Source organism: Polypterus senegalus, chromosome 12 (genome assembly GCF_016835505.1).
Source record: "Polypterus senegalus isolate Bchr_013 chromosome 12, ASM1683550v1, whole genome shotgun sequence".
NCBI classification, from domain to species: Eukaryota; Metazoa; Chordata; class Cladistia; order Polypteriformes; family Polypteridae; genus Polypterus; species Polypterus senegalus.
The window spans coordinates 103,239,886-103,256,852 of NC_053165.1; the positions used below are offsets into that span (position 1 = coordinate 103,239,886).

Sequence of the window (16,967 nt, forward strand, 5' to 3'; positions counted from 1 at the left end):
TTTATTAAGCTTTGTTTCAGATTAAGTACATCAGTTACAAAAGAAATTAAACAATATGACAGCTTGTAATTATGAGAAGCATTTTATTTTCTTTAAATCCATATGTCCAACCATCCATTTTCTAACCCGCTGAATCCGAATACAGGGTCACGGTGGTCTGCTTGAGCCAATCCCAGCCAACACAGAGCACAAGGCAGGAACCAATCCTGGGCAGGGTGCCAACCCACCACAGGACACACACAAACACACCCACACACCAAGCACACACTAGGGCCAATTTAGAATCGCCAATCCACCTAACCTGCATATCTTTGGATTGTGGGAGGAAACCGGAGTGCCCGGAGGAAACCCACGCAGACACGGGGAGAACATGCAAACTCCACGCAGGGAGGACTAAATCCATATGTATTATGGATAAATATTTTTTCTCCATATTTTATTAGCAAAAAAGTATGTATTTTACATGAATTGTATATATTTTGGCATATTTATGGTTACTGAAAAATAAACCAATAGAAAATATTTTTTTTGATAGAAAATGAACAGGTAACATACATGGCTGATAGCATTACAACTTTAACTAACAATTTAATATAGAACATAAGGCTTCAGTGTGTCTGGTCATGAAGGTTATGCAGGAGCTTATTGTAAAAGTTTTTTAATAAAGTGGAGGGTAGAAAAATCTGAATCGATACCAGAATCATCCAATCCAGTAACCTAATATCAAAGATTTGATGTAGGCCTTAATAAAACCTGATTGAAACATTGGTAGTTTTTAAGCATTGTACAGAAAAAACAAGGTGTACAAAATATTGTGAACTACAATGTATGTAAAATAACCCAGTGCTTGAAGTGGAACCAAACTTCTGATTTTACTCTTGTTTAGTTGGCATCATCCTCCTTCTTGCCTATCATTGTTACTTTTATAGTACACTAGCAGAATACCTGCGCTTCGCAGCGGAGAAGTAGTGTGTAAAAGAAACTATGAAAAAGAAAAGGAAAAATTTTAAAAATAACGTAACATGATTGTTAATGTAATTGTTTTGTCATTGATATGAGTGTTGTTGTCATATCTATATATATCTATATATATATATATATATATATCTATATCTATATATATATATATATATATATATATATATATATCTCTATATATATATCTATATATATATATATCTATATATATATATATCTCTATATATATATCTATATATATATATATATCTATATCTATATATATATATCTATATATCTATATCTATATATATATATATATATATATATATATATATCTCTCTATATATATATATATATATCTCTATATATATATATATATATATCTCTCTCTATATATATATATATATATCTCTCTATATATATATATATCTATATATATCTCTATATATATCTCTATATATATATATATATCTCTATATATATATATATATATATATATATATATATATATATATATATATATATATATCTCTATATATATATATATATATAGCAAAATACCAGCTTGGCAGGAGAAGTAAAAAGAAAAGGAAACATTTTAATAATAACGTAACATGATTGACAACGTAATTGTTTTGTCATGTGTACATATATACACACACACATATACTATGGGTGCTAAACAGGCAAATATATTGATTTTCTGAATATATAAAGTCGGCATCTGAATATATAAAGTCAAAAGTTGAATATATAAAGTCATCGCTGGAATATAATATATTAAGTGAAAACCTGAATATATAAAGTCAGCGTCGAATTTATAAAGTCATTCCTGATTATATAAAGTCAAAGTCAAAATATATTGATTGAAACGACTCTGAACCAAGTAAGTTAACAAAACGTATTCAGAAAAATTAATTAAAAACACTGTTCGGTTAATGTTTTGAAAATGATGCATGTGCCCTGCCCAGGATTGGTTCCTGCCTTGTGCCCAGTGTTGGCTGGGATTGGCTCCAGCAGATCCCGTGACCCTGTGATCGGATTCAACAGGTTGGAAAATGGATGGATATTCCAGCACTGACTTTGTATATTCCGGCGATGACTTTATATATTGAAGTTTTGTGTTTATATATTCCAGCGCTTACTTTATATTGTGAGGTGGAGGGCTTCGTTATTACTTGTGGGGACGAAACTTCACTTTGGTAACTGATCATGGTCCACTTCAATGGTTATACCGACAGAAAGATACAAACTCTCGCCTCATGAGATGGTTTCTGGGCTTACAACCTTACCGTTTCACAGTAAAACATCGAAAAGGTTCTGAACACGTCAACGCAGACGTATTATCACGACTAAATGAACCTGGTACAGAGAGTCGCTTGATTCACGGGAATGTGAATAAAGCTGAGGGGGAGGGTGTGAGCTGGAGGGCTGATCGCACCCAAGAAGATACAGACGCCCCTGGGCAAACCAGAACCCCTGAAACACAGACTACCCTCACATTGCTCTTTACTATCTGACTTGCGCTATAACGCGTAATGCAAACCTCGCGCGATACTCCGCTAACTTAAAAGCTTTTTTTTTGCTTTTATCTCTCTCTCTCTGCTCCTAGCGGAACTGTCATCTCTGACTTGTCATGGAGCACGTTTAAGCGCATTTGTTGCAGTGTTTGAATAAAAATCCTTCTTGTTTCTACGACCTCCTGTGTCTCTGTGCAAATCTGTGACCCAAGCGTGACAATATATTCCGACGCTGACTTTATATATTCAAGATTTGACTTTATATATTCCAGCGCTTACATTATATATTTCGAAATATTCCAACGCCGTCTTTACATACTGAGGTTTTGGGAAGCACTGATCAATGTAATCGGTGTACCATGAAATCATGCATTGACAGAAGTTCCCCTTTGGTTGGGCACAGTCTAATCCAATTGCACGGATGGGTGGGTGGATCTTATATGTCTGTGCAGGTTTGTTGTTGACCCTGCTCTAACGGATATTTTCATATTCTGCACTTAGCTTTAAAGTCTCCAATATCACTGAAATGCAGCCAGATGCTGCTTCTTTTTCGGCTTTCACTCATTTCTTTACTCTTCTTTTTCTTCACGATGCGCTTGCATTTAAATCTGGCTCCTCGTCTGTCGCAGCGACAGGTACACAGAGCGACAGTGTTGCTCTGTGTACCTGGCCTGTACCAACACTCGCTGTCTTCGGCGTCTGCCCCTTTCCTTCTTTCACATAATGGTATGATCCTAGTCCGATGTGGAGCGGCCGGTTTCGCTCTGCTCGACGGACATCGGCTCCTCTCGTTCACTTGAAAGCATCGGCACTTAGAGCCGGCTCGTTCGCGAACGACACATCACTATTACTTTCTCACTTGCGCTATAACGCGTAATGCAAACCTTGCGCTATACTCCGCTAACTTAAAAGCCTTGTGCAGCGCCTGTCAATTTAAAATTGATTGCTTGCTTTTATCTCTCTCTCTCTGCTCCTAGCGGAACTGTCATCTCTGACTTGTCATGGAGCACGTTTAAGCGCATGTGTTGCAGTGTTTGAATAAAAATCCTTCTTGTTTCTACGACCTCCTGTGTCTCTGTGCAAATCATGCATTGACAGAAGTTCCCCTTTGGTTGGAATTGAAACTGTGATTAAATGCATTATTTTTTTAATGCGTTATGGAGCACATGCATCAAAGCTTCTCAGCTGTGCAATTGTCAATGTAACCTTTTGTAAGTAGTGCCTGGAGGATTCAGTGTGGAGAAACTCTAGACACAGCGTGTGTATTAACTTGTGGATTTTTCTGTGAGTATTTGGTGGCAGTCTGACGAAGTTGCTTCGGAAGACGGCGTTAGCATGAGCTCAGCTCAGAGCGAAATGAGGTAAATGGGGGGGTGATGATGACGTGACTCCCCCACCCGCCTTAACTGTCAATCCCACACAAACACAGTCTCTCGGAATTTGCATAAGCACACCCCTTCACCTACAATTTTAGTTACAAAGTAATCAAAACTCTCGTTTATATCCTGCGTCCTCTAATTAAACTTGTATCCCGCATTACCTGTGGGCATGTGAAACGCCAGCGGTAGCCTGTCTATGAACTTAATTTAAAATTTAGGTTTACACCTTGCTTTCTTTCCGAGGTAGCAGCACTCATGAATATGGTAGTATATGTCACTCGCTCGCTTCTTATTGTTTCGCTGCCTTCTCAATTATATAATGCATGTTTTCTTAAACGCTTTTTGGAGGTCTTCCTGGTTTTCTACGCACTGCGTTGACAGTCAGTTTACGTGATTACGTTGGAGGCGTGATGATGTCACACGAAACTCCGCCCCCACGTCATTCCAGCTCAACTCCATTACAGTTAATGGAGAAAAATACCTTCCAGTTATGACCATTAGGCGTAGAATTTCGAAATGAAACCTGCCCAACTTTTGTAAGTAAGCTGTAAGGAATGAGCCTGCCAAATTTCAGCCTTCTACCTACACGGGAAGTTGGAGAATTAGTGATGAGTGAGTGAGTGAGTGAGTGAGTGAGTGAGTGAGTGAGTGAGGGCTTTGCCTTTTATTAGTATAGATGACGACATATTATTCGGAAGGGATCTACATGCAAATGTACTGTCAAGGTACTTAGAAATTGCTACAAAAGTACTATTTATTAATCTGTTCTTTAGACTCAGACATGAACCCTGACAATTGGCTTACTGGAAACTTGCAACTGGAACTTCAGAAAAGAACCTTTGTAAATTAGTCCAGCTATGCAGTGTCATTTTGCAGTTTACAGTGAGGACCAAATGCACTGTAAATGTTTTTGTCTATAACCAAAAAGAAAAAAGAACAGTTGATATAAGGCAGGGACAAACGCTTCTTTGCAAGGCATACTCATGTATGTGCCTAAAATACTATTTCACTTTTTCTACTTCATACGGCCTAATAATTCTATTTTTTTTATGTTTTTTGTTTTTTTTTAATTTTTTTTCCCCTGATGTTTGCTTTTAATGTCACCTTTTTGTTTGCACTTGCTAGTGTTCTGGGGTTTTTAGTCTGCAGAGGCAGTGAAAACCATATAGACACATCAGTGTGTATGAAGTATACTATTTGTTGAGATCAGAAAACACTCGAGTATTTCAGCAAGGAAGCCAGTCTGTCACGTTTATGAATAAGGCACTGAACATCTCACCGTTTTTTATTTCTGTTTTATATTTGTGAGGTGGGTTAAAGTTTTACAACTTGTGATGTGATATTTATGGCTCTTCTGTCAACATTTTCCAGAGAAAGGTAGATCATGGTACCCTCGGCCTATGCTTGAATTTATTTGTAATTTCAGTCAAATTTGTGTGTTTCTTTATTTGTATTTATGAATATGTTTCAGTTCAAGATGATATTAAGGAATCACAAAGAAGGACAAAATTACTCATAAGGAATGAATGATTTCTGTGGTGGGTTGGCACCCTGCCCAGGATTGGTTCCTGTCTTGTGCCCTGTGTTGGCTGGGATTGGCTCCAGCAGACCCCCGTGACCCTGTGTTTGGATTCAGCGGGTTGGAAAATGGATGGATGGATGGAATGAATGATTTTATGGGTCCATAAAATGTCAAGAATTTATTATCAAACCACAATAAGTTAATACATTATACCTGTATAAACACAAACTAATAATGGAGTAACAAAGTTTCAGAAAGCAACACAGGAAGGAAATGCAGTTCCTGCTAACCAGGTTTGAAGTAAGTTCAGTTATTTTATTAATACTCCAGTGACTATTACAGCTTTTCAACTCTGCCTAGTCATAGAGACAAAGAGAGGGTATGAAAAAGAGGTAAAGAATGAGAGAGAAGATCTAAATGATCTGGAAACATTGGGGCATTGAAGTTAGAACTACTGATATAGCTGAACAATAAAGCAATCTTTTCTTGAGATGACTTTACAACAACAACAACATTTATTTATATAGCACATTTTCATACAAACAGTAGCTCAAAGTGCTTTACATAATGAAGAAAAGAAAATAAAATAAAAATACTTTAATACTGTTAATTATTGTGTTATATTCCTTCATGTCTTTCAGGCATGATTATTAGATAACTGGTGACCTAACATTCGTATTTCATTAATTGTGTATGAGGGTGTAACGTTGAATAAATTTTGTGCTCATCCCCAAGTTTTTGACTTCAAAATCATTAAGATAACATAAAAAATCAAAGAAAAGAAGAACCGTGCATGAGCACCATAATATATATACACCTGTGAAATAACTAATAACCCGGAATATCTTGAGAACGAAAACATATCTGTAGTGCATTTAACAGTTTGCATCTTTAATTGAAAACAGACATATTCATAAATGGGTGTAAAGAAATGCAGATAAAATTTTACTGAAATTGCAAATAAATTAAACTGTGAGCTTGATGGTATCATAATCTACCCTTCTCTGGAACGTTCTAACAGAAGAACTGTGAATGTCTTACTACCACCCACAAAAATATAAAGGACTAATAAGAAATTGTTAGGTATTCAGTGGCTTATCCATAAATTTCATAGACAAGCTCCCTTGCTTAAACACTGAAGTGTCTTCTTGGCTCAAAATAGATAATTGTGTACATGAAGTATATTATAGTTTTCATTACCTTTGACGATTGAAAAACCCCTAAAACACTAGCCTTTGCAAACACAAAGGTGACATTAACACTAGAATCCCTGAAGCCTACAAAAAAGTCATAAAGCCAGGCCACTTTAAATTCCTTCGCACCTCAGCGTCTTTGTTTTGCAATGTGTCAATAAGCACAAGCAGCCTGCTATCTCATCCCACCAACACCGCTAAAGCTCTCCCAGCTCAAGTTTGTTTATCTGGAAGTGAGGTGCCTTGAGTTATATAAGGTAAATAATATATTATTTGGAATACATACATTTCGTCTGTGTTCAATTTCTACAGTGATCTGGGTAAATGTTCGATGACAGGAAATGTGAGGCAAGAATTGTTGAACACATAACTAAAACAGAAATTTATTCCATGTTATACTAATGCTGACGTGAAGTACATAATGTGTGATGATCAAAGTCCAAATATCAAATAAGCACTTTCACAAAGGGTATAACAAAACAAGTATGCTTTTATTCAAGAATATAACCAAAGAAACAGAAATTATTCAATTTAGATGTTGCTGTCAATGAGTAAAAACCCAAGCCCAAATATCAATCAACAGAAAGCTGATTTGGCTTGTGCAGAGGTAAGAACTGCTGTCTCGTAATCAAGAGGTTGTGTGTTTGAGTCCGAGCTCTTTCTGTTTTGAGTAGTGAGCTGCTATTATTATTATTACTATAATATAATAAAAACATGCATTTGATTTGAGATTGTAACACCCGGTGTAAATTTTGGCTACTTGTAAAAGTTAGCTTTTAAAAATTTTTTTTATTAATTTTTATTCTGTCAATGATGTTCATGTGGCACAACAAACTTGCCTCTCCCTCTCTGAGTTGATATCGTTTGTCTCCATTCTTTTCACAAGAGCAGCAATGACAGCAGTTGGTGCTTTGGTTGATGCCTGCTCAGAACTATTTGTTGTACTGTCAGTCAAAGATTCGATGCCCCATGTCCGCTATCAGAGTATCATGCGGCATTTGTGCTTTGACAACAAAGACACCTGTGCAGAACCTGTGAAAAACAACAGATTTGCTGTGATCTTGGACATCTGGCTATGTTTTGTTGAGAACTGTGTTTTGAGTTACAACCTATGGCCAACATATTACTGTTGATGAGCAACTGTTTCCAACCAAGGTCCGTTGTCTTTTCTTGCAATACTTCTCAGCCAAGCCTGACAAATTTGGCATAAAGTTTTGGATTGTGGCAGATTTGGAGACAAAGTACATATGCAATGCCACTCCTTATTTATAAAAAGATCCCAGTCGTCCCACAGGAGAAAACTTTCGGAGACTTATGGAGCTGTTTCTGGACAAAGGCAGAATCATAACAACAGACAACTTCTTTACATCACTTTTGCTAGCTAATAGACTGCTACACCGCACCACAACTCTGCTTGACACCATAAATAAAATGGGATGTGAACTTCCACCTGCAGCTAAAGTCACTTTAGTATGTAAGCAATTCTCCATGTTAGTGTTTAGATCTGGCAGTGCCATGCTGATGGCGTATGCACCCAAAAAGAAGAAGCCTGCCTGCATTCTCGGTACCATGCACCATAAAGCAGAGTATGGGCAAGCTGGGAAAAAAAAAAAACATGTTCAAATGACAACTCATGTTCAGATGGCACAGCGTTTTTCAAATAATGACGTTTTCATGCATTGGTGTGTGTGCGTGCACGCACGAGAGAGGCAGAGACAGATTTGATCTCATTCAATTGGTTACTGAATAATAAATAAACACTTTCACAAAGGTATAATGAAGCAAATGTGCTTTAATTCAAGAATAAAACTGAATAATAAAAAATTCAAGTGACAACAAGATACCAAGAAGACATGTTTCACCAGCATTTGTGTGTTTGCTTATATCCCTTCAGAGATACTCTTTCACAATTCCAAACAAACTGGAATAAGAGAGCTCTAACTAGATCTCCAATTCAAACATAATGTATAAGGGACATAATGTTTTATAGTGTATTTATTGTAATACTTGACTTGATATCTATGCTTAAATATTTTGCCAGTTCCAATGGTCTGTGTAGATATCGAAGAATGACTAAAGTCTACTTCACTGTGTCATTTCCATAAATAATATTCCTTATATAACATGAAGTAACATCATTATATGATTGTGTAGATTTCTACTTGGAGATTAATGCAACAGTCGTAATGTACTTGATTTTACTTTGTCCAGAATATAATCAAGAAGAAAAGCTAATTTCTTTTTTTTTTTTTTTCCTCCTGTTCATTGCTTTAGGATCCTTCTGTCACGCAGTTAACCAGCTCCAATAATGATAGAATTGAAGAGTTCAACCCTTTTACAGAAAATTCGCGTTTGGTATGAATTTTTTTTCCTTGTTCTGTACCCATGATCAGAGTTTCTAACCTCATACCTAGAGTTGTGCAGATTCAGCAGATATACAATTTCCTAAATGCTATTTGTACCTCTTTCTCTTGTTCAAAAATAGGTTAATTTTAAGAATTGGTCTAACTAATTAAAAAATATATTAAAGGTTTATCCAAATGTGTTATTGTTTTGATTCCATGGAAAATAGAAAGACACAGTTAAAATAATGGAATTCATCTTCATTTAAGTTACTAGAACCTAAATATAATTTAGCTGAATTGTCCTCTTCTTAATCAAAGTTCATCATTGCATATTAAACTTTAAATATGGAGAGTAGAAATCTTTTATTACAAAGTCAATTATTGCCAAATTATGTGTTAGTTATAAATAAAAGAGTAAATATGGTAAAAGTGGAACTTTACTGAAGTGAACATTTTTTTGTGAATTTATTATGATTTAAGTAATGATTAGAGTTAATGTATTTTGAGTGGATATGGCACTGTGCTTAGCATTACTGCCTTTTACCTCCAGGGAGTGTGATTAGATTTTGAATTCTTTTACTGTATGTTTGGCATTTGCCTAATCTTCTTGTTATCTTCCACATCGCAAAGTTTAAACACACACAACAACCTTAAAGTAGTTTAGCACTTTAAGGCACTATAGTTTAGTTATTTTACAAATTATTTTAGAGTTGTGACTTGCTCAGTGTTACTCTTTAAATTAAAGCAGTACACTGACCTGGCAGTCTTGAGGATTAATATCATTCCTTGAACCCATTAGACCACCCTGTCAAGTTGATTAGTAACTCTGAATTAGTATGGTACGAGGGAGAGTGTGCGAGGATGCTCTGAGATGAATTGTTTTTTTTAATTCAAGCTTCATTTCTTCTTTATATTTAAAGCAATATAAATAAATAAAAACACAGATTCACTCTATTGATAATATAATAGTAACAGAACATTCTCAAACCCACTTCTTAAAATTCAGGGTTGGCAATTTGGAGCCTCTTTCAGTAACGTCAGACACACAATGCAGGTATAGCAGCTATGGATTAAGCACCAGTTTATTACTGGGCCTAGAATATTCATACACTAATCAATTATAAATAATAATCATAAACTCTTTATTTTTCATGTTTTTGAAAGACTAATCCAGCTCAGACAACTGTTCCAGCTCAAGTGAATGCTTCGCAACCTGCTGTTTTACAGCCTTCAGTTGAGCCTAGTGCAAAGGTAGGTGCTGTTTTTAATAATAACAGGTACTGTTTCATTGGCATAGGAACTGAAATAATTTTCACATAATGCAATATATTCAAGCTTTACTGTTTTTGAGGTGGAAATAAAACTCCTTAAAAAGTCATACTGGTAATCCTTCCACTGTCATCCTCTTAAATCTTTTTATTTTTAATCATTGAATAATAATTTTTTGCAAGATTGTAATGGGGTCACATTTCACAATCCGTTCAATAAATTTAAGTGATTTCTATAATCACAAAGCCTTGTTGTCTTATTGAGCTTCAATGACTTTGCTTGAAAACACTTGAATAATTACGTATATTTACTTGATTAATTATAAAAGTTTTTTTTCATTCCTGTGCAAGACAGAAAAATAAAGTAAGGTTAAAACATATACAGTAAAACCTTGATTATCCGTCAGGGGTTGGGGCTGAGGCCGTGATGGATAAGAGAAAAGATGGATTACAGATCAGCTAATTCAAAAAATGATATACAGTGAATTAGTTTAGCAAAATAGTAATATTTATTTACAAAAAAAACTATATTAACAAAGTATAGTGTTAATAGAATTAATTTAACACTCCTGCTTTTTGTCTCCTAACTCCCTACTCAAAACTTCCTTCTGAAGCACCTTCCTTTTTGTGTCTCACAGAACAGAAGCCCTTCACCCAGTCCCATTTCTTACACCATTCATTCCACTCTTTCTGCTCCCACATAGTACGTCACAATATATTAACAAAACATAATATCACAGAATTTATAAAGAAAATTACAATGCAGAAGTTCTTCAGCATTAATACAGAATAACATTACCATCAGCGGTTTTCATTTTCAATACGTTTTTAAATTTTGTCGGAATCAAACTTTATATCGTTCTCTGTTTTTCTCCGTAAATTAAAGCAATACTTGAAGCACTTCTGCCATTTTGTAAATGTTCAATATTTTCATTTTTTTGTGACAATTCCAATACCACATGCATGTTTTATGTCTTAGCAAGGAGGTGCAAGTTTTTTTCTGCAGTAGTTAGGTAGTTAGCTAGCAATGTAACACAGAAAACTACACTAAAATAATGACTGTGGATGGAAATTAATCAATGATAATTTTAAACAAGGCAATAAGAGAACAAGAGTCTATTAAATCCCTATGGTCTCCAGCAGTTCAGATTAATAAATGTCTGATTAAGTAAGTTGAGCACAAAGCCAAAATAAGTAGCCATTCTCTTTCAAGTAGGATCTAAATCTGGGAAAATTAAAAAAAAAATACATACTAGTCAAATGTGGCCTATAAATGCAATTTAAAAGTGAATGCTGTGCATAGAGATATGTTTTAATCTGAAACTGAGGGGAGCATATTCCTTGTTGGACAGATTTGTAATTCTTTTGAGAGTGTAGACATTGATATCATTGTAGACATTGATATGATTTTTTTATCTTTAGGAATTTATTAGTAGTGTCTTTTTTTCTTAGAAAATTGAAAGAATTGTTTTCTTTTGGGGAATTTTTTTTTAGCTGTTTGAATTTCCCTCATTTATATTGTGTACATTTTTTAATCCTAAACATTTTCTTTTTGTTTTTTTTATTTAAAAGTTGAAAGAAAGGAAAACTTAACGAAACAGCTTCTTTCAGTGAATGAGGCATAAGACAATAGTTTATTAAAAACAATCATTAAATGCATAGAAGAGAGAGTAAATAGAGTGTGGATGCACATGTAACCTCACTGGAACATTTGTTTTTATATGTAATGTGTTAATATGGTAGGACTGACCCACAGAGGTTAGTGCTGCTGCCTCACAGATGCAGCTTCCTGTGTTCAAATGCCACACCCAATCATTATCGGTGTGGAGTCTGCACTTTATTCCTGTGTGAGTCTGGATTCCTTCCACATTCCCAAATACATACAGTTGGCGATCCAAATTGGTAAATGGTCAAGTGTGTGTACAAGTGGGCCCTGCCATGAACTGGCTCCTTGTCCATATCTGTTATTTGGAAACACATTTAACATTAATAATTCAGTTGAATTTATTACTTTGAGAAACAATGTATTATTTATGTTTCTGACCTGCCCATGGAATCTTGGAAGCGGGAAAATGGCAGTAATGATTACAAGGGTGTTGCCCTGTTTTGTGTGGGTGTTTCTAATTTGTTATTAAGTGTTTGACTAATATAATATGAATAATGTAATTCAAAAATAATTTATGCAAAATGCCCTTCCATAATCTCTACATTTTCCAAATCATATTGATCACTTCTTTCCTGATGTGTCCCATACACCATTTTTTTTCCAGACTTGATGTTAAACATACCAGTGGGTTGTACTGTTGTAATTATGCAGCTGCATCTTTTATTAATTTATTGGTGTTTATTTTATTTAGTACCTCTTTTTATTTCAATTTAAAATAACTTTTTTTTTTTTAATTTGTCTTAAAGATTCTAATTTACCATCCACGTGCTGGTAGGTTTTAAAACTGTGTTGATAAGTAATGTTTAACATTTGTACTCTAGTTTTGAAACACATTTATAATATCAGAGGCGCATACAGTTTTATTAGGAGATATTTTCATGGTCTGCCTGTTTATGCACACGTCGTAGATTGTGGTAGAACTAAAGGTTGTTCAGGTGCTTTTTATTAAACCACCATTAGAAACTGGAGGAAAGTAGGAACTACATTCAGACTTCTAATTCTCTTTCTATGCCAATTTATTTTTCCAATTTTCCTAACAGTGAGTGTTTGGACCATATCAGGTAGCTTGAACCATTAATTTTATTAGCCGTCACCCCACCAAATGAATGAGCTAATTAAAAGGGCAAGCTCAGTTATGGGGCACACTCTGGACCCCCAGGAAATAGTAGCAAAGGAGGGAATTAAAACAAAACTGAGCGCCATTATGAACAATGCTGTGCATCCTCTCTCTGACACACTACCACAAAGTACTTTCAGCCAGCGAATCATTGAGCAGCAGTGTGTAAGAAATGCTACTAGGGCTCCTTTATACCTGCATAATGCCACCCTGAGACTGTGACAGCCAAGTCAGAAGTGTTCCTTCTTTTAATTCTCTATTTCGTTAAGCTGTAAAGCAGATCATTACACATCACTCCAAGTCTGATTAGGTAATAGCCTTGCATATAGGGGTGGGTGGTATGATCAAAATTCTATATCACGGTATTTTTCTAAATTATCCCGGTTTCACGGTATTCAACGGTATTTTTTTCCCCATGCATGAGTGGATATTAACCACATTTTCCACTGCAATTACTGGCTAAGAATAACCTATTTCACTGTCAAGAGTATTGTATATTGTACAAAAAAAACATTTTAATGTGCACACAAGTATTAATACAGTTTTGCATTACCCCATAAAGTGATAGTTTTCAAGGGGGTGGCACTAATGGAGAAGGTATCACATTGTATGACAGATGCAGTCAAAATATAGAACCTTTGTATTGAACAGATTTTGCAAAAACACTATAATTTTGACAACATATTTTCAACCATACAGAGGCATTTAGACTTGGTAAAATATCCAGAAGTGCTTGTCAAAAATTGTATTGCACTGAATATGTCTTAGAAAAGGAATAAATAGTAAATATTTTTTGTAAACCAACTACACTTTCTGTTAATGTTAACAATCTCTGTCCACTGACGCATTAAAATGACTTTTTAAACAGCTTTATCATCATTAAACTGCATAATATTTAAACTAATAAATAATAATAATAAAATAAATAATAGTATTATTACTGATAGTTGCACTTTTACTTCAAGACTTCAAGCCCAGGTTCATTACACAGTATTCACCAAATTAAAATAAAATAAAACAAGTGCAACTTGGTGATGACATCTTTACCATCTGAACCATCATTTAGGCAAACTGCATTAATATGGACCTTGCTTCAAGCTAAGCTATACTGGGAAGAAAAAAACAAACTACAGTGGTGTGAAAAACTATTTGCCCCCTTCCTGATTTCTTATTCTTTTGCATGTTTGTCACACAAAATGTTTCTGATCATCAAACACATTTAACCATTAGTCAAATATAACACAAGTAAACACAAAATGCAGTTTTTAAATGATGGTTTTTATTATTTAGGGAGAAAAAAAATCCAAACCTCCATGACCCTGTGTGAAAAAGTAATTGCCCCCTGAACCTAATAACTGGTTGGGCCACCCTTAGCAGCAATAACTGCAATCAAGCGTTTGCGATAACTTGCAATGAGTCTTTTACAGCGCTCTGGAGGAATTTTGGCCCACTCATCTTTGCAGAATTGTTGTAATTCAGCTTTATGTGAGGGTTTTCTAGCATGAACCGCCTTTTTAAGGTCATGCCATAGCATCTCAATTGGATTCAGGTCAGGACTTTGACTAGGCCACTCCAAAGTCTTCCTTTTGTTTTTCTTCAGCCATTCAGAGGTGGATTTGCTGGTGTGTTTGGGTCATTGTCCTGTTGCAGCACCCAAGATCGCTTCAGCTTGAGTTGACGAACAGATGGCCGGACATTCTCCTTCAGGATTTTTTGGTAGACAGTAGAATTCATGGTTCCATCTATCACAGCAAGCCTTCCAGGTCCTGAAGCAGCAAAACAACCCCAGACCATCACACTACCACCACCATATTTTACTGTTGGTATGATGTTCTTTTTCTGAAATGCTGTGTTCCTTTTACACCAGATGTAACGGGACATTTGCCTTCCAAAAAGTTCAACTTTTGTCTCATCAGTCTACAAGGTATTTTCCCAAAAGTCTTGGCAATCATTGAGATGTTTCTTAGCAAAATTGAGACGAGCCCTAATGTTCTTTTTGCTTAACAGTGGTTTGCATCTTGGAAATCTGCCATGCAGGCCGTTTTTACCCAGTCTCTCTCTTATGGAGGAGTCGTGAACACTGACCTTAATTGAGGCAAGTGAGGCCTGCGGTTCTTTAGACGTTGTCCTGGGGTCTTTTGTGACCTCTTGGATGAGTCGTCTCTGCGCTCTTGGGGTAATTTTGGTCGGCCGGCCACTCCTGGGAAGGTTCACTACTGTTCCATGCTTTTGCCATTTGTGGATAATGGCTCTCACTGTGGTTCGCTGGAGTCCCAAAGCTTTAGAAATGGCTTTATAACCTTTACCAGACTGATAGATCTCAATTACTTCTGTTCTCATTTGTTCCTGAATTTCTTTGGATCTTGGCATGATGTCTAGCTTTTGAGGTGCTTTTGGTCTACTTCTCTGTGTCAGGCAGCTCCTATTTAAGCGATTTCTTGATTGAAACAGGTGTGGCAGTAATCAGGCCTGGGGGTGGCTACGGAAATTGAACTCGGGTGTGATACACCATAGTTAGGTTAAATGTGTTTGATGATCAGAAACATTTTGTGTGACAAACATGCAAAAGAATAAGAAATCAGGAAGGGGGCAAATAGTTTTTCACACCACTGTATATGTCGAGAACAAAGTCAACATTTCCACTTTATTCTCGCCGTTTATGTTGAGATTAAAGTCGACATTTCCACTTTATTCTCATAGTTTACTTCATAATTAAAGTAGAATGTCGTAAACTAAACTTCTTCCTAAAATCAATGTTTAATCAATTACTTAATTTACCCCGTCATAAATTAATGCAGCACATTAAATGCTTTGTGTTACGTTCCCCGACCTAGTGGTTAATCACTACGCTTCTTAAATTGACTTCCTCCACACTAAGAGAAGACAGCAATCACCATACAGAATCCATCCACTTCATGATATTCCTGCTTTCTGAAAATTTAGAATGCTAAGATAAATACTTGATATCATTTTCATGATGAAATGCATTAAAGCAGGTATTACACATGCACAGTAGTGAGGCAGTAGTGCTGCTCCCTCGCAGTAAGGGGTCCCCTGGTGTATGTTCAGTGTAGAGAACTTTATGGCAGGTGTGACGAGGCTACAAAAAACTGGATGTATGAATAGCTATCACACAGGTTTAACTTAAATATTGTGCAAATGTTGGGTTTCTGATCTGCTGGTCGGAGACATAAACACAGAATTCAATGCATGTTCTTCTGAGCGGGCTATCTTTATTTCATGCATGCTGTCTCTATCTGACCCCACATCCTACATGACTTTGAAAGGAAACTGAAGCACGCCGAGTAAACCCACCAGAAAAACATGCAAATGCAAGGCAGGCACGCCGCCGTGCCCCCATATGATTAATGCATGCTTTAATGCATTTCACCATGAAAATTATATTAAGTATTTATCTTAGCATTCTAAATGTTCAGAGCAGGAAGATCATGAAGTGAATGTATTCTGTGCGGCGATCGCTGCCGGTGCCTCCTCTTAGTGCAAGAAGAAGTCAGTTTAAGCATCACTTAACACAAAGCATTTAATGTGCTATATAACTTATGACGATGTTTGAAAAAATCAAGTAAATTAAATATTCATTTTACGATGGTCTACTTTAATGACAAATTATGAGAGTAAAGTCAACATGTTGTCACACTATTATACAGTACCCAGGTACATTACACTGTATTGAAAACAAATAAAACAAGTACAACTTAGCTTGCAGTATTATCCAGTAATATAGAAACAGTATTTACACATCTGACCTTTTAAAACTAAAGTTATCTCCAGGCGACGGACGTGACTCCTTTTTTTCGGCAAAAGTTCTTCTGTTCATCATGTTCAACTTTACTTTTAGTTCAGTTTCAGAATGCTCTCTGTCCATTTTCACTACGCGGTGCTACCGCCCACTATTTGGTGGTGTAGCAGTGAAAAAGAGCCCTAGTGCAACAAATCTGTGTTTAGCGGTGTAGCAGTGAAAAAGGTCCCCACTTGA

General features: G+C 35.9%; 1 protein-coding gene across 1 annotated transcript in view; it reads left to right on the forward strand.

Annotated features, from left to right (window-relative positions):
* scamp2 (secretory carrier membrane protein 2) overlaps nt 1-16,967 on the forward strand; it is a 68,128-nt gene that overhangs the window by 19,544 nt on the left and 31,617 nt on the right. The window contains exons 2-3 of the mRNA XM_039773078.1: nt 8,849-8,929; nt 10,084-10,170. Of these exons, the coding sequence (XP_039629012.1) occupies nt 8,849-8,929; nt 10,084-10,170 (168 nt within the window). The remainder of the gene's footprint in view (nt 1-8,848; nt 8,930-10,083; nt 10,171-16,967) is intronic.